This window comes from Phragmites australis, chromosome 14 (genome assembly GCF_958298935.1).
Source record: "Phragmites australis chromosome 14, lpPhrAust1.1, whole genome shotgun sequence".
NCBI classification, from domain to species: Eukaryota; Viridiplantae; Streptophyta; class Magnoliopsida; order Poales; family Poaceae; genus Phragmites; species Phragmites australis.
The window spans coordinates 30,484,248-30,503,082 of NC_084934.1; the positions used below are offsets into that span (position 1 = coordinate 30,484,248).

The 18,835-nt window shown below is 43.3% G+C and overlaps 1 protein-coding gene across 1 annotated transcript; it reads right to left on the bottom strand.

The window, feature by feature from the left end:
- Positions 1-1,192: 1,192 nt before the first annotated feature.
- Positions 1,193-17,013, bottom strand: LOC133891635 (serine/threonine-protein kinase TIO). Its single transcript, XM_062332367.1, has 23 exons — positions 16,790-17,013; positions 16,533-16,682; positions 16,329-16,403; positions 9,355-9,447; positions 9,181-9,255; positions 8,987-9,079; positions 8,391-8,454; positions 7,728-7,812; positions 7,433-7,505; positions 7,277-7,345; positions 7,103-7,180; positions 6,883-6,985; positions 6,655-6,792; positions 6,376-6,514; positions 5,723-5,888; positions 5,402-5,500; positions 4,784-5,314; positions 2,956-4,101; positions 2,652-2,885; positions 2,387-2,530; positions 2,076-2,156; positions 1,793-1,981; positions 1,193-1,637 (listed from the first exon to the last, which is right to left on the bottom strand). Exons 2-23 carry the CDS (start codon positions 16,620-16,622, stop codon positions 1,392-1,394), a joined length of 4,011 nt encoding a protein of 1,336 aa, XP_062188351.1. The 5' UTR covers positions 16,623-16,682; positions 16,790-17,013; the 3' UTR covers positions 1,193-1,391.
- Positions 17,014-18,835: the final 1,822 nt, after the last annotated feature.

The following is an 18,835-nucleotide window of genomic DNA, read 5'->3' on the forward strand; positions in this document are numbered from 1 at the left end:
ATTCATCTCGCATTATAAAACAAATAAGCTATTTTTCTACTTCGAAAATCAAGGAGCAAAAATTAAATGTTAAAGATAAGATGGTTGAGCAGCCGTGCGACAGGAGAAAAAAAGTGCAAAACAACGCATTAACATGCATGAGATCTTGCTAGTCTTATGCTTTGGAAGAGAAAAAGGGAAGCTAAATGGAATAGCAACGGCTAACTAATAGGCTAAAAACAACATAAAAGCTAAATGCGTTTTTGTAAGAGCTAGCTTTGTCTTGAAAGTCTGATATTACTGTCCATTGCGTTGAGCAATCAGATTCAAACTCTTTTTTCCTCTTTAATTTACTCACATATATACTTAGTTCAATACATGTTTAGCAACTTAGAAGGGGGGGACAAGGCCCAGTTTGGTCTCCATTACCCTCCGCCAGTGGGAGAGAGAGAGGAGCGGCCTGGAGAGGACGACCGAGGTTTTTTAGAGCTTCAATTTTGATTCCTACAAATTCTGTAAAATTCACTAATATTTATGATAAATAATTTAGTATTTTAAAAACTTAATTCTAGGCCCATGTTGTATTTTGAAACCACGTATTTTGTATGTCATCTTTGCATTTTCCTTCTTAATCACCGAATATTTTCCATCTTTGCATTTCTCGCTCTGTCAGTGAGAAGCATTTCTTGGCAGCTCAGTAGGCGAGAAACGCCTATTTTTATATTTTTTTTGAAACGGACACATTATTCTACTAGTTTTGAAAATAAAAAAACGTTGTGGAAAATATTCGGTGTTCCGTTCACTGCCGCTGAGGAAACTGACCCAACACAACACACACCGGTAAGGCTGGATGGGCTTCTAGAGGTACCACCTACCGGAGTTGCCACCTGAGTCGGAACAGACATACAGGGATCAAGATCCTTGACAACTATAGTGGAGTGCATTAGGACCACTTGGAGCCGTTGATTTCAATCTAACCGCCAAAACTTTTGCTACAGTAAATACGCTGCAGCGAAAGAGCTGTCCAGTAAGTTCGTCACTGTTTCTACAGTGATCGCTACAGAGAACTGTAGCGCAACCCACATCGTACTGAGCCGAAGTGCTGCAATCTCTAATTTGCCTCGGCGCTCCAGAGGATTCGGGTTCGCCAATTCGCATCTGGTAGTGCTTAGCAGTAAATATGAAATGACATGTAGCTGAGATTTTTCCGGGGCGTTTTTTGTGCTGCGTATGTACATACAGGAAACTGAGAATTTCTCTTTTTTGGCAAGTCTTATACACATACACAAATTGGTAGGTTGATTGATCCGTAAGTTAAGACCATATACTACATTACAATTCCAACAAAGGATCGATTGCAGATTGTGGACGCGGTGGCATGATCATGCCCAGGGTACAAGACTTGCGAACGTCTAAGCCTGGTACGCTCTACCCGCGATGGCAGAAGCGTACTCAGAAATTGTTGAATCGGGTGACTGCCGGAGGTGAAGGATGACCGGTAGAAGCTCTGAGGATCGGAGGAAGTTCCTGCAGATGGCATGGTCGCACATCTTGCGCAGAGCGAAGAGCACGATTCTTAGTGGTGATTCAGTAAGTGCATCTCGCCTGCTGGGGCTCAGGGCAGCAGTAGAGTAACTGCTGACCATCTTTAGCAGCGCCTGCACAACAGTAAGTCAGGAAATGAGAGCTATGTCACAAAGGCATGTCAAAGTTCTACAATCGGCCTTTTTCATAGGACACAAGACCAAAGCATTTTAACAGTTTTATTGAGCCATAGTGGGATTAGATGAGTAATAGGCAAGACTTCACGAACCTGAATAGCGCCTTGGGAGACAATGTCTTCGCAAAGTATATCAGAGTTCCTCACCAGATTACTGAGCGCGCCTGCTGCGTTGCCTTTGGTTTTATCCTCCTCAGGACCAAGAAGTAACTTCGTGAGTTGAGGTATGGACCTTCGAAGTTCTTCATACAGCATGTCATTATGATAAGCAGCATTGCCAACCTGAAATGCCAAGAATTAAACAACTAGCTCAATCTGTCTCAACTGCATTAGTGCCATTCAAGTTCAATTCTTTTAAAGCGTTTTACAAACTTACAGCAAAACATGCAAACTTCCGTGTGCGTTTGTCAGGATCAGAACATCTGTCAACCACGAGCTGAATCGCCTTATTTGCCGCCTGTTATCAGACAACAACAAAGTTAGTATTTCTGGCATACAGTTTTAGTCTGCAAACAACGACGACAATAACAACAAATATAGCCTTTTAGTCCCAAGCAAGTTGGGGTAGACTTTCAGTCTGCAAACAACAATGACGACGACAACAACAACAAACATAGCCTTTTAGTCCCAAGCAAGTTGGGGTAGACTTTCAGTCTACAAATAAATAAATAAATAATATTTCCTTACTAGTGGACTATAGAAGTAGGAGCTGTGGCGACACATGTTGCCAATGGCACTGCAAGCTTTTGCTCGTATATCAGGGTCTTCATTCGATAAGAAGTTCTTCAAAAATCCAACAAGACCAGCTTTATCAATGGGTTCATAAAAGTCCTGGGCACAAGCACAATGTGTCAATATGTAAATCCAACAAAGCTTTGACATCACAATATAACATATTTCCTGGTCATCAAAGAGACCAAGAAAAGCGCATACAAGCCAGGAAATGACAAACCTTTGACATCCGAGCAAGATCAGAAATTATCATGAGGAAATCAAGCAAAGTCTCCTTTGCAATAGGACACTCGAGTAATGCTGCTACTCTACTTGGATCTAGAAGGCCTTCTTTAAGAAGCTGCAAAGCAAGCGGCCGGTAGCCCACCATTTTTGCCACAATGGCCAGGGGCCTCGCTAGATCTTCCATGTCGACATAGTCAAGACAGCGAAGCATACACCCAGGAATGCCAACCTGTAGAAAGAGAGAAAATCATGGACATGTTCACTGATAAACAAGAAAAAGTAGAGTCAACTAATCATACCTCTAGCAGAACTTGAATGTATTGAGGCATATTATGCTCGATAGTTTTGAGCATTTCCTTATTCTCAGCACCGATCCGTCCACCAGGTGACGCAACATTAAGAAGGAAGCCACTATTGATGGATGCGGATGTTGATGGCATGTTTGGAGAACTCTGCACCGCAACAAATGGAAATGCCAAGATATCGACAACAGAGTTTATCAGCTCCCGAACTCCCCTCTTTCCACCACCAAGACCCGTCCAAGCTGCCAATGCCTTGAGGTGTATATCAGACAACAAGTCAGTTAAGAGCTTTAACTGATCCCTTCTATACAAAAATTCACGGAAAACTCCACCAGGAAGGCATTGAGATAAAGCAGAAAGAGTCCAGACAACTCCCAATGGTGACAAACCACTGCGGTTTGTTGAACCATCTCTCCCATCAGATGCCTCTTTTGAGAATCCATCAGTAAGCAAGCGAATTAGGAGTTGTGGGATGCCAACTGAGCAGGCTTGTTCAATGGCCAATGGCCCACCCCATTTCAGTCTTGTCTCTAACAGCCCAATACTTCCATCACGGAGTCCAAAAAGATTAAGCAAGCCAGCATTATACCGACAAAGTGCCTCGCTTCCATCAGATAACCAAAGCTTCAACAATGTGTGCAGTGTTGCCATACGAGGAAACAAAGCAAGGGCAGTTTCACAAAGAGAAGATCTGGTTTGACCTCCATTTTCAAGTGAAACAAGCGATGACAGTGCGAGCATTGCAGATGCACAGTGTGGCTGAAGGCAACTTTTGACTGTATCATCAACTGACGAGAGATGTGCAAGAACTGAAAGCCGGGACCGCTGTTTCTTCTGGGAACTCGTTAGGATAATTGATGCTGAAGATTCCCCCTGTGACTTCAAACATGCAGCTATTGTGGCTAATGCAAGGCAGCAGTGCACTACTAGGGCATGGGGGTTGGATAGTTTGCATTTCTGATTGCTGTTCTGCTTGGATTCCTTGTTTAAATATGATCCACACAGTGACAACAACGAAAACATGTCGGATACAATTGTTCCATCTCCACCATATTCTACTTCATCAACATCAGACGGTGAATTCAATGGACGACAACTAATGGCACAGAAAGACATGTTCTGCAGACAGGCCCTTGAGATAAGCTGAAAAGCAGCATGTAGATGCATTAAGAATCAATACAACAGATGTAAGATCAGTAACAAGACACTATGTCGCTTTATTTCATCACATTGAAAAATGTGGTATGTGAACTGAAGAGTAAGAACTAAGAAATGTGTAGTCTTAATAATTATTTAGGCGCCAACTGAAATGCCAAAATAAATTCTTAAATGGGATTTTTCACAATATTGCTGTTGACAATGCAACTAACTAGAACTGGCATGCTTTGTAATTCTATGAGGTTAAGGCTACCACAGTATTGACCCACAGTCAGGACTGCAATTCCAAGGAGTTAATTCAGCAAGTTCCCTGTGCTACCCCTAACAGTTTTGGTGGATAAGGATGTTCAATCAACCGTGTAACCATTCCTAATTTCTACAATTTAGTTTTACATTTTTACTGCAAGATTCTAAGAAAAATCAGAGCAAAGTACAACCCACATTTGTGTAAATATACTTCAACTCTGTGACGGAGAAACATGCAATGATGTTTCCACCATGGCAATGAAATTTACTAAATGGAGTATGTTAGAGAGTAAGAACATAATTCTGTCTCATCTTCTTAACTTTCCACTAGGCCTACAGAAAAGGATATCTACCACCATTGAAAAGAAACATGTTGAGAGAAAACTTATGGTTTCGTAGTCAACAAGCATGAGAGAATTACCTGAAGACAAGCATGGATAGCTGATTCTAGACCGTTATGCAAGCAGTGGTAAACTGCAACCTGCATTGGTCGTGAGGCCAGAAACGATTTGACAAATACGTTTATCAGATTGGTAGAGTTTGAATCTGCCATTGAACCTTGCTCTTGGATTTTACTATCCAGCATTGAGTGAACTTGTCGCCATGAGTTAGCTAATGGAAATGAAAAATGGTGTGCACTAATGGACATTATGTCAACAGCATGAGCTAGATACCAAATAGCCTTGCATGCCTCGCAAGCTGCAGGTACCATGTTCGTAGAGCCTGATATTATTGCTGATCCTGAAGCTATTAGACATTCACACAAGAGTTCCAGTAATTGCGACCTCCTTGCGTGATCAATGATCTTGAGGAGACTTTCCTCCACTGGCTTCGAGCCTTCAGATGACATACTTGCTTTCAACCCAGAAATAACCCGAGTTAACATCAGAGCAAGGCATGCAGTTGACTCACGAGAAATTCTTCCAGATGGATCCACTGTAGAAACCAGGATCTGCAGATCAAAACCCTTACACAAGTCAAGATAAAAAGGGGTAAACATAGGTGATGACAAAACTTAAAGTGAGTAGCAAAGTGTTACCTGTGAATAAAGCTCATACAGGGAGGACCAGTGTCTGTCATAAGAACTTAAAATAACCTCATCACTTGTATCAAGTAGCTTGCGTGCAATTGCTAGGCACTGCCAATAAAAACATGGTTATATAAGACAAGTTATACCATCCAAGACATCCCTAATAAAGCGTCAATTACTTTTCTCTTTCCAAAACTGAAAATTGCAGAACCTATTTGTGTGATATGGTATGTCAAAAGAAGAGTGGTTACTTTAATTTAATTTTCTACTTTACTAGAATGTGTCAAGATTTGTAGAGAAAAGAACCCACAGTTTGAATGATGAAAGTACCTTCACCACAAGGCCATAAGCATCTGAAAGCTTAGTTCTGATAATGAGATTTGTAAACTCAAGAAGCATACAGATGTCAATTGCTGCATAAGATTGGCATGGCCCAGCGTCAATTAAATTTTTAACAATTCTGAGTGACTGATTTGCTCCATCAATATTCAGTTCCCTGTAAAAGTTGAACCAAGCATAGGTTGAAAACTTGAAATTGGGAACTTGGCATTATGAAACCAGAAGAAAGAACAATTGCAACTTTTGCTCTAGATGAAACCGGTAAAACCGAGTTGACCGGTACGGTTTGGTAGTTTCGGTGTGGTATTTTCAGTTTGGTATAAAGTTGAACAGCACTAGTTACGTGAAGCAATGTTCTCATCCAAATATTCTATCTGATGTAACGCCTGTAGACAACCTAAATGCTTTATTGATTGGAAACTACCACTGAATTGATGTCAAATTGGTAGAGTGCATACATGAAAAGTGATCAGATAGATGCAGCCAACACAATAAAGGATGAACCCTATTCTTGAGAAAATATGTGCATAGTGGGTAGCAACCATATTAATATTGGTTAACCATTTTCTTTGTCCATGTTTGCAAGAAAGAAAAGAACATCTGAGTAGTCCATGAGGAATGGAAAAGCATAAGCACAAATCTACCTGGATGAACTTGGAGGATTACTCAACCAAATTTTGATAGGACCGAGAATGGTTAACAGTGCTTCACTATCTTCAATAATGCTGCTTGCACCTTTTACTGTTTGCGAAGCTTTTTCCAGCTTATCTAAAGCAGTACACTCTGCAATGAAGTATTTACAAAGATCACCTAATTGTATACGCCAGGCAACAAAAAAACATGACTGTTCTGGTCAACACCACTGCCCCCATAAACACTACTTAGAAGTAGCAATTTGGATTTTTGTTTGGATAATAACTTGCCTGGGAGAGTGCAGCTTTCAGGCACACCACCAGCAGATGAAACATGATGGTTCTCTGTAGCTCGCATAGGGTCATCTAGTTTTCTGTTGCCTTTTAGTTTATCGGAGGTATCTTCCCTATTGGTAATAGCATTTCTACCTGCCAAACATGAAAATCAGTTAGACATATAGAACTTAAAGAAACAATGCCGAAGCAGAAGAAAATGAGTTTGGTGTTTAAATTGCCTACTTTGCGGATCAGCCGGGGAAGGTTGGTTCCTTGATGCTTGAATTTCTTCTGCTTTCCGAGTATCCTCAGATCCTTTCACTTCAAAAGGTGTAGTTCGAGTGTCCTACGTAAAATAATAATGATATGCTTTTATTATGTAATTTTTGTGATATTCAAACTACTAATTTATTAAAAACTAGAATTCCTTTATTTATCATAGCACATAACCGAAGATACTTACAGCTACCGATTCCATTAGATCATCTTTGACAAATGAGTGCTCCAACAATGCTGGCCAGGTTAATCTACTTTGAGGCACCTATTCCATCATACACAGCATTAGAAAAGAAAAGAGGAATGAATTAACTCAATAGCTGTGGTCGGGGGGGGGGGGGGGGGGGATGTCGTTTATGACCTTGTTTAGTAAACCCTTCAGGAAGCTTTTGAAGTTTGCACTCATATTATCTGGATATTTGACAGGATCCTGCCACATTGCAGAAATCTTAAATCAGGTTTGACAATGACAAAAAGGCAAGTATCACAAATAAAATAACTAAATAAGCATGGTAACCTTGACAATGTGCCGTATAAGTGCATAGACCGAATTTGTATAAAAAGGGGGCTGTCCAACAAACAGTTCATACCTGGCCAACCAAACAGTAAATTTAGCTTGATGAAAGTAGATAGACTATCAAACACAAAGCAAGCAGATGGCACCAAGTTGAACTGTGTGCCACAGGCCAGCAATACACTTAGGTTGCAAGTGACACAAAAAGAAACATGGTACTATGACATTCAAAATACACTAGCAAGAAAAGATTTCAAAAGTAACCAAATATAGATAAAGAAAACAAGGATGCACATACAAGATGACCCCAAGGGACCATAAATCTGCTGTGTGGTTGTATGGCTGTTCCCTAACCAGCTCTGGAGCCATATATAAAGGTGTTCCTGCAAAGGAAAAACAAGCCTAATAAAATGGACAGCTAGGAAAAGGGACTCATGAGAAGATATTTATAACAACCAATATCAATATACCATATGCCACAATAACCTAAGCATGAACCACTAAGGAGCAGCTCAATTGAAAGGAGATAGCATCTTATGAAAAATTGCGGTGTACAGCAACGGCCAGTTTGTTTTGGAAAGTAGGGAGTCTAGGATCAACCGTGTGACACTGTATAGACAACTTCAATTTGAAGCAAACACGTTGGGATACATCCCTTGGTAAGTTAGCTACGTGCCGATGTTCTACAATAGTGCAGCTTTCAAAAAGACGACGACAATACAGCTCTATCACATGACTTTTAAATCTTCGTCATTACCCTTAGTTTGGAAAATCAAAATGTTTGAGCCTCTGCCGATAGGCAACATGTGGCTAGATGAAGGGATTTCCATGACCCAGAGATCAGTGATCAATAGAAAAATGAAACATATCAAACAAATGCATGTAGATTTTACCTAAAGGCTACAAGACAGGAAACAATTTCTAAAGAATCTTAGCTAGCATGTGAACATGCGAAAAATACCTTTTATGGAGCGTAATACAACAGTATTAGCTGACATAGCACGAGCAAACCCAAAGTCACAAAGCTGTGAATAAGAAAGAATGAACACGAATGAAGTTTTAACCAGTGTAATGTAATGGATGAGAATGAAAACTAACACAGTAAACCAAGGTGCAATAAACAACAGTGATTGAACTTAACATCTTAGGTATTCAAGGAATGGATTATGGTTACTGACATGAATACTCCTGCAGGGAATATGATTAGACACAGCTAGGCAACATCATACTGAAAGAAACTTAAGAGAAAACTGAAACACACAATACAGTGTGACCATAAAAGTTCGATGCAATCGATAAATTGCATTGAAGCACGGAATATAGGATTGTATGCACTGAATCGAATATGTATACAATTGCATAGAAGCAAATGATTGACAGTAGAATCTCGAGAATAACATCTTGTAGAGAATTTACTTTGAAGCATATCATATTATCATGTATATGAAAAAGAAAGATATTTTGACCAACTAATAAAAACTTTCAGCAAATGTAGAAAAGATAATCAGCCATTGTCAGCGGATAGCCGTATACATGCCAACATGAAATAGAATGTACCTTTACAACTGATCCTTTCCCTATAAGAATGTTCTGAGGTTTCATATCCCGGTGGATAATACGATTGGAGTGCAAGTAATACAACGCTTTTACCTGAAATGAGTTGAGCTGAATCCATGAAGGCAACCAAGGAAGAAGAAAAACACTATGGACTGCTATGGTGCATGAAGAACTAAAAATAGTTGAGTGCATACCAGCTGCTTAGCAATCGCCTGAACTTGTTCTTCTGGAAGGCATTTATCATCCTCAAGCACCTCAAACAGTTCTCCCTGAGACAAGCATTTTCACTGAAAGTAAGCCAACCCAAATCCACTGAAACCAATAGATGATGAGAAAGCACACTGTAAACGAACCAAGTTCTTGCGTACCTGAGCAAACTCTGTGACAACACAAAACTCCTGAGGGGTTTCAAAAGCATCAATCATTTCAATTATGTTCTCATGCTTGAGTTTCCTGAGAATCTACAAAATTTCCAATGAAGTTCACAGTAAGATGGTTAGGATGAGATAAGAAACACTACGGTAAGCTACACAATTACTGAGCAACTACTGCAAAACTTCATGAATATGAATTTCAATTCTTCCATACAAAAGAACCCATCCAATGTACCTTTCACTAGGAAATTTCGAATATATTGTTTGCGTTTGTTGGGTTTCAGTAAAAACATGGGGGACTGTTGTTAGACTGATCTCTCACTAATTAAGCCCAACGGCTTAATTAGAACCTTGACCCGCGCCCTGATCGGGGGCGTCCAGCCCAATTTGGCTGGTGGGCCCCCGTCGCCAGCGCTATAAAAAGAGGTGGGGGGCCGGGGCGCTCGGCACGAGGTTCACCGCGCCGCTAGTCACCCCACCGACACCTAAACCCTAACCGATCTAGAGGAGGGGGCGCTGTGCCGACGGGAAGCTCCACCTGGCCCTCTGCGTCACGCCCTGGACTACGTGCGCCTACGTCACCATCGTCGGACGCCGGCGAGCCCTTCTGCCCCGACCGTCGCTGCCCTAGCGCAGAGCTCCACCGACGAAGCAGAGATGGCGGGTTCTAGCAACCCTACTCCAACCACTGGAGTCTCAGGTATGAACCCATCCATCTCCCCCCTCTCTCCTTCTACTCTCGGTAGTGCGGTCATCAGGTTGTTGAAGATGAACATCACATATCTAACAATGGTATCAGAGCCCACAACCAAACCCTAACCCTAACAGTTCATCTTCGACTAGAAGGGGGGGGGATCTCTCACCTCTTCTGGCCGTAGATCACCGCCGTGGGCGGCAGAGTACTCGCACCGCCGCTCGACGGCGTGCGGAACAGAGCCGAGCCCCGAGCGCCTCCTCCGCGGGCTCAAGGGGTCAGGCACCACCGTGAAGCCACTCGACGGCGGCGCGCTCACCCCTAGGGGAGCGCGCACGCCGGCGAGGAGCCTCGCGGCGGCACCGTCTCTCCTCTCCGGCGCCGGTCGCCTCGATCGCCACCGTGTCGCCGCTCGGTCTCGCGAGAGAGAGGAGATCGAATGGGTTAGGGTTAGGGCGAGGGGCGCGGCGACGTCGGGTTTTGTTCGGCCGAGATCGCCGCTGCGCCGTCCGATCCAAATGAATGGCTGAGATCGACGCGGGCGGGCGGGGGGGCGCGCTGACGGGCCAAATTGGCGACCCAGGCCCAGGTTGCGGCCTGGGCGCGCGTCGGCCGTCGCGGGCGCGTCCGCCGCGGGCCGCTAGCGGGCCAAATCTCCGGCTGGGCCCAACAGTAACGGGCCGAAAGTGAAATGGATAGGCTGTCAAGGCCGAAATGGCGTTTTCAACAGTATAAAAGTATCTATACTGTTTAGCATTTTCCAGAAAGTATTTAAATTGAATTATTGGTGTGATTTTTATGCAAAAAAAAATTATCCAACGATAATTTTGCCCAGAAAATTATAAAGTCTAGAAATAATTCTGAAAAAATAGTATAAAGTATTTAAAATTGTTTTCCGCTGCGTATTTTCATTATTAAATTCAAACCAACGGGAGAATTTAATTCTGGAAATGAAAATGATGATTATTATTATAATTTTGTTATTATTCTGACCAACGTTGATTAATAGCAATATTATAATAATATTAATGTATAATCTCATGTATTAATTCTATTTTGCCCAACGGTGATATAGAATTAGTGCAGGGAACAGTTGTATGTTTTGATTTTAACCAACGTTGCAATCAAGGCATGCAATTGTGGTGTCATTTCATGTTCTCACATTATTTGAATTGTATTTTCAGGAGGGTACAACTTGATGGGTTGTATCAATGAGATTCCAACTCTGAAAGGTGACAACTATTCAGAGTGGAAAAAGAAGATCGACCTAGCCTTCATCTTGGATGAGGTTGATTGGGTAGTCACCACACCGTGTCCTACAGATCCTGTGGCACCGGTGAGGGAGACAAACGAGGCTGATGCCGCTTGGGCAACCAGAGATAGGGATTATCAATCCCAAAAGATGGCCTATGACCTTGAGCATAGGAAGTGGGTCACTGCCAACAAGAAATGTTTGGCAGTGATAAAGAACACGATTGAGCCTGCTATTGTGGGTTCGATCTCAGAGTGTGACACTGTCACTGAGTACCTGAACAGAATAAAGAGTCAGTTTACTGGCTCTTCAAAGACTTATGCTACCCAGCTGATAAAGCAGCTGGTAACAGAAAGATACTCAGGTGGAGGCAGTGGCATAAGAGAGCACATACTGAGGATGAGCAACTTGGCATCCAAGCTCAAACCAATGGATCTGGCTCTAAAGGATGAGTTCCTTATCCATTTGATTTTTGCTTCTTTGCCAAAAGAGTTTGATACATTTGTTGTGAACTACAACATACAGCCCGAGAAGTGGGATTTAGAGAAGCTCATTGCTATGTGTGTGCAAGAAGAGGAAAGGATAAAAGCTTCACATGGTGGTTTCATCAACTATGTGAAAGAGAATAACAAGAAAAAGAATTTCGATGCCAACTCTCCAAAGGGCAAGGGCAAAGGCCCCATGCAGCATCAACAAAAGAAATTCACAGTGGAGAAAGATCAGTGTCTTCATTGCAAGAAGACGGGGCATTACAAGAAAGACTGTCCCGAATTCTTGAAAATGATAATGGCAAAGAAAGGTGAGAACATTATTACGTTCATAAATGAAATCCTGTATGTGAGTTATTCGAAATCTACATGGTGGATTGACTCAGGAGCAACTGTTCATGTTGCAAACTCATTACAGGGATTCCGTTCGACGAGGACTACGCAAAGAAGCGAAAGACACGTTAAAGTCGCAAATGGAGTCCAAGCAGATGTTGAAGCCATTGGCGACCTTCCTCTGGAGCTTGCTGATGGATTCACGTTAATTCTTAGAGATGTGCTTTATGTTCCCTCTTTACAGAGGAATTTGATTAGTGTTTCATGTTTGGACAATGATGGATATGATTGCCATTTTGGAAATGGCAAATGTAAGATAACATTCAATAATGCATGTGTTGGGATTGCTATCTTACAAAATGAGTTATATTTGTTATCACTACGTGATGAAGTAAATGTTATATGTGATAGTGAAAACGTATCCTCGTCTGCGGATGTAAACAGAAAACGAAAGCGAACTCAAGATGCGTCGTCGAAATTATGGCACTGTCGTTTAGGCCATATTTCGAGGGAGAGAATAGAGAGACTAGTAAAGAATGATATTCTTCCTCCATTAGAGTTCGCAGACTTAGAGCAATGCAGAGATTGCATAAAAGGAAAATATGTAAAGAAAATTAAGAAAAATGCCAAACGAAGCACAGGAATATTAGAAATAATCCACACAGACATATGTGGTCCATTTCCTGTGAAAAGTGTGGATGGTTTTGACTCGTTCATAACATTCACAGATGATTACTCCCGTTTTGGCTATATTTATCCAATTAAAGAAAGAACAGAAGCATTGGATAAATTTAAGATATTCAAAGCAGAAGTTGAGAACCAACACAGTTTAAAGATTAAGATAGTCAGATCTGACCGTGGAGGGGAGTACTACGGTCGTCATACCCCGTATGGACAGATTCCTGGACCTTTTGCAAGGTTCTTACAAGAAAATGGAATAGTAGCCCAGTATTCGACACCGGGCGAGCCTCAGCAAAATGGAGTAGCTGAAAGGCGTAACCGTACCCTGATGGATATGGTGCGTAGTATGATGAGTTACTCATCCCTACCATTGGGTCTATGGATAGAAGCATTAAAGACAGCAATCCATATTCTCAATAAAGTACCAAGTAAATCGGTGCCCAAGACACCGTATGAGTTGTGGACAGGGAGAGTACCCTCACTAAAGCATTTACGTGTGTGGGGGAGCCCAGCTGAGGCCAAGGTGTTTAACCCAAACATTGGGAAGCTAGATCCCAAAACAGTTAGTTGCTATTTCATTGGCTATCCTGAAAGATCGAAAGGTTATCGTTTCTACTGCCCTGATAGATATACAAAGTTTGTGGAAACGAGACACGCAATCTTCCTAGAAGATGAGATGATGAGGGGGAGCGTGGTAGCTCGAGAGTTTGACCTTGAGGAGAAGCGGGAATATGTGCTCGAGAGTTTGACTCATGAGCCATTCTTCTCACTACCCGTTGTAGCTGCACCAACAGTGGAAGACACTGTGATGCAAGCACCTGTGGTTGTCCCTCCTGTGGCAACAACGAATGAAGATGTGGAACCTGTGCTTCAGGAACCCATGGAAGCTATTGCCACAGATCAAGGGGAGCAACAACAGCCTCAACTTGAAAATGTTCCAAATGTAGAGGCTCCTAGAAGGTCTCAAAGAGTGAGAAGATCAGCTATCCCTGACGATTATAAAGTGTATAACATCGAAGAGTTTCAAATGGAAGGTGATCCTACCTCGTTTGAAGAAGCCATGAGAAGCGAACACTCATCCAAGTGGCTTGAGGCCATGGAAGATGAGATAAGATCAATGAGTGCCAACGAGGTTTGGGACTTAGAGGTAATTCCTAAAGGAGCCAAAACAGTGGGCTGCAAATGGGTCTACAAAATAAAATATGACTCCCAAGGGAATATAGAAAAGTATAAAGCGCGACTTGTGGCAAAAGGCTTTACGCAAAGAGAAGGGATTGATTACAATGAGACCTTTTCTCCAGTCTCATGTAAAGATTCCTTCAGAATCATAATGGCGCTGGTAGCTCACTATGATTTAGACTTGCATCAAATGGATGTAAAGACAGCATTCCTTAACGGGGATTTAGACGAGAGTGTCTATATGGCACAACCGAAAGGCTTTGTCGTAAAAGGAAAAGAACGTCTGGGATGCCGCTTAAAGAAATCCATTTATGGGTTGAAACAGGCTTCAAGGCAGTGGTACTTGAAGTTTGATAAGACAATAAGACAGTTTGGGTTCAAAGAAAATGTAGAGGACAATTGTGTATATTCAAAGTTTAAAAGTGGAAAGTATATCTTTCTGATCTTATATGTGGATGACATCTTGCTTGCGAGTAGTGATGTCAGCCTAATGAAAGAAACAAAGAAGTTCTTGTCCTCGAACTTTGATATGAAAGATCTCGGTGAAGCTGCATATGTTCTGGGAATTGAGATACACCGAGATAGAAGCAAAGGGGTATTAGGACTGTCACAAAAGGCATACATAGAAAAGGTCTTGAAAAAGTTCAGTATGCATAAGTGTAGTGCCTCACCTGCACCCATAGTCAAGGGCGATAGATATGGGGATTTTCAATGCCCAAAGAATCAATACGAGATCGATCAAATGAAAGTGGTACCATATGCTTCAGCTGTCGGGAGCTTACAGTATGCGCAAGTTTGTACACGCCCTGACATAGCTTTTGTCACCGGATTACTTGGCAGATTTCAAAGTAATCCAGGACCAGAACACTGGAAATTGGTAAAGAAGGTCTTGCGTTATTTACAAGGCACAAAAGGCCTCATGCTAACGTACAGAAAATCAGATTCCTTGCACATAGTAGGGTACTCGGATTCTGATTATGCGGGAGATGATAGAAAGTCCACGTCAGGGTACGTGTTTACTCTCGCAGGAGGAGCAATATCATGGAAAAGCTCCAAACAAACCGTCACTACATCGTCCACAATGTATGCCGAGTTTGTAGCATGTTACGAGGCAACGGGGCAGGTGAACTGGCTAAAGAAGTTCGTACCCGGTTTAAAGGTGGTTGACGACATCTATAGACCACTAAAGTTATACTGCGATAATTATCCGGCAGTACAGTACGCTCACAACAATAAGTCAAGTGGTGCTGCCAAACACATTGACATAAAGTATTACGTTGTGAAGGATAAAGTCCGGGATCAAATCATAAGTCTCGAGCATATAAGTACATCAAGGATGCTCGCGGATCCGCTAACGAAAGGCTTACCACCCAACGTGTTCAAGGAACATGTAGCCGGCATGGGGTTAAGGGATAGCCTGTGATTCCTGGACTACTAGGGCCCAAAAGTCAAAGAATCTGTTTCAAAACAGAGACGTGCTTGTAGCTACCAAATCTATCGGCGATTGACCGTGACGATGAAGTATGCTCTATGCAACTATCTGTGATGGAATGGGATAAAAGTAAAAGTTTAAAAGTAAAAGTGTAGAGTGAGATCAAGGGGGAGAATGTTAGACTGATCTCTCACTAATTAAGCCCAACGGCTTAATTAGAACCTTGACCCGCGCCCTGATCGGGGGCGTCCAGCCCAATTTGGCTGGTGGGCCCCCGTCGCCAGCGCTATAAAAAGAGGTGGGGGGCCGGGGCGCTCGGCACGAGGTTCACCGCGCCGCTAGTCACCCCACCGACACCTAAACCCTAACCGATCTAGAGGAGGGGGCGCTGTGCCGACGGGAAGCTCCACCTGGCCCTCTGCGTCACGCCCTGGACTACGTGCGCCTACGTCACCATCGTCGGACGCCGGCGAGCCCTTCTGCCCCGACCGTCGCTGCCCTAGCGCAGAGCTCCACCGACGAAGCAGAGATGGCGGGTTCTAGCAACCCTACTCCAACCACTGGAGTCTCAGGTATGAACCCATCCATCTCCCCCCTCTCTCCTTCTACTCTCGGTAGTGCGGTCATCAGGTTGTTGAAGATGAACATCACATATCTAACAACTGTGTCTCCCACGTTGCACCCATCCCCAACCACTAATCCCCACACAGAGAACAAATTGGTCAGATGATACTTCCCTCGACATTTCACACTACCAATGGCCTTCCTCACATCACATGCATTTACAAGCACAGAAGAATTGCTACAGCTACCGTGCCTGAATTCTATAGCTTTTCTTAAGCAGTCCCAATTTTTTCCACAACAAGCAGACCCAATTTGAAGTATAGAAAGACAAAAGGCAGTAGTTACCTCAATCTCCTGCCTAAGGTTGTGTATATCCTTATCGGTTTTCCCGTGCTTAAGAATAAACTTCATCGCGACAGTCTGAATCAAAATGAAACAGAAGAAAGCAAACTCTATGAAATACCAAGGCACACAGATCAATTCATCTAATCATCGGATGGCCCAAATCCAGTAGGCTCTGGACTAAGGAGGGGTCCAAATGAGGCGAACCTGGCGAGTGTACTTGCGCCTGCCCTTGTAGACCTTCCCAAAGGAGCCCTCCCCGACGAGCTCGATCACATGGTAATCCTCTATCCCCATCTGGCAGCAGCCACACGAAAACCCTAGTTGCAATTGGGGCGGATTGGTCCTTCCTGCGCGCTGACCAAGTAGAACCATGGGAATGGAAGCACGCAGCAAGCAAAACCACCACCAACCCAACTGTGTTTGAACAAGGGAATCCGCCCAAGCTCGCTAGGGTTACTTACCACCAAAGACGAAGTCGATCCAAGTCCGGCGGATGCGGATGGATCCCCACCCAACGGCAGTCCAGTACAAGTAGAGGGCGACGCCTCTAGACGAGAGGCCGCCGCCGGCGATGGAGGAGGATGTGGAGCTGACGGGATCCGGTGCGGCTGCGGCGTCGCAGTTTGATTTCGAATTTGGAAGGGTCCGCTCTGGGGTTTTCGGGGATTAAATATTTTTCCCGCTCGCTGGGCGGATTTCGAATTGCTCTGGAGTTGAATCCCTCGGGAAGGAATGGTTGGGCCTGACCCAAATGGCCCCTTTTTTTCATTAGCGAGCGGTAGGAGTAACGAATTTTTTATTTCCAAAATTAGCAAAAATATGTGACCATTTTGAAAAATTGCATAAATATACTCTTTTCGTCCGCCATTTAACAATTAAATATCGTCCTCTGACTGCTTTATCGTCCAATCAGAGGGCAAGAAGAGACCACGGTGGTAACCATGTCAGCTCAATACCACGGTTGAAAACGTATCGCCCATTGGACAAGAGATAAGTTCAAAATATCTCATGTTCAGCGAGTGGCAACAATCTATACAGCCCAACACAACTTATCGCCCATTGAACGAGTGATAAGTTAAAAAATCTCCGAGCCTATAACAGGGCCCCTATAATTGTTACGAAGTATTATTTTCAATCTTAATCCATGCACTGTTACTCATCTAATAAATTGTATCGTCTTGCAGGATGATGCGGCAATGTACATCGACAACTACCCTGTGGGCATCATGTGTGGAGTCGTGGGTAGTGCTCTGGGATGAGGCTCTGGAGGACGTTGTTCAGGAGGATCAGGCGCTCTATGGCAAGGCCTTCATGAAGTACCTAGGTTGGTTCCTTGCCTCAGATGCGGACCCGAGTCATATTCACAGCGTCCGAGGTGCCGCCGACTCACGCACCACGTGTGCAAGAAGCGTATTGGGTGCATAGGGAATAGACATGGGCGTTAGTGGTATGTTTTTTTCACACCAACTATCATTCTACCCTAATATTAACTTCCAAAGTACTTGTGTTAAACTACGTAATGCAGCAAATAGAGGTGGAGACGACTACAAGTTGACAGCGGCTAGGCCATGGAATATTGGTCCCTTCACGCAAGGTGCATTTGTTGTTTGGGAGGATCTATGAGAATGCAATCAAGATCATGAAGATGCTCTCTTGTAACTCGAGTAGTGACATTGTTCCTCCACCCCCACTATTCGGCTAGCTCACCCCTCCTCGACGTCAACGCCCATTGTCCCTACGATGTTCACGGCTCGAGTTCCCCGATCACGTCTGGCATATGCTCAACAGTGCGGCGACAATTCCACCAGGTCATTTTACACATATGACGGTGGATCATCATCATGCGCCACTCCCCCAAACACAGGTACTTCTGTCAACAATACATTCTATACTTCATAAAGTTTGCGGTTGCATTTGATGCTAACATGCATTGCCCTATAATGCACATGCGGGATTATATGATTTCTAGGGTAGGCAATGCAACGACGTAACTCAAGAGCTTTATCACCATAAGTTTACTACTATGAACTATTTAAATTAGGTCAATTTGCCTGCCCCCCCCCCCCCTAATGTAATTTCTCTATTTTGTTTCTCCTCATACAAGTTATATTTTAATTTCAAATTTTGTGAACATCATACCCTTTGTTAGAAAAATGGTGCTATTTGGTGCCTTTGATGGTTTGATTGACAGATTGGATGGTGTGTGCTACTAAGGGTCTGTTTGGGAGAGCTTCAACTCCATCAATTTATGGAGCAACCAACTCTATGGAGCAGTTTCTCTCCTAATTCATTTTGGTGGAGCAGCTAAAAGGGGACTCCACCAACACTAGTTTCATATGTTCTCATAAAGTTATGGGTAATTACCCATCATTGCCACGGGGTAATACCCCCGCGCTCCCACCACCGCCCCACACTCTCCCCTAACCCCCTCCCCCTGGCTCGATTTTGCTCAGGCGATTTTTGCCCTAGCTCTCAGCCGCCCGCCACCGCCCACCTCAACTCACCGC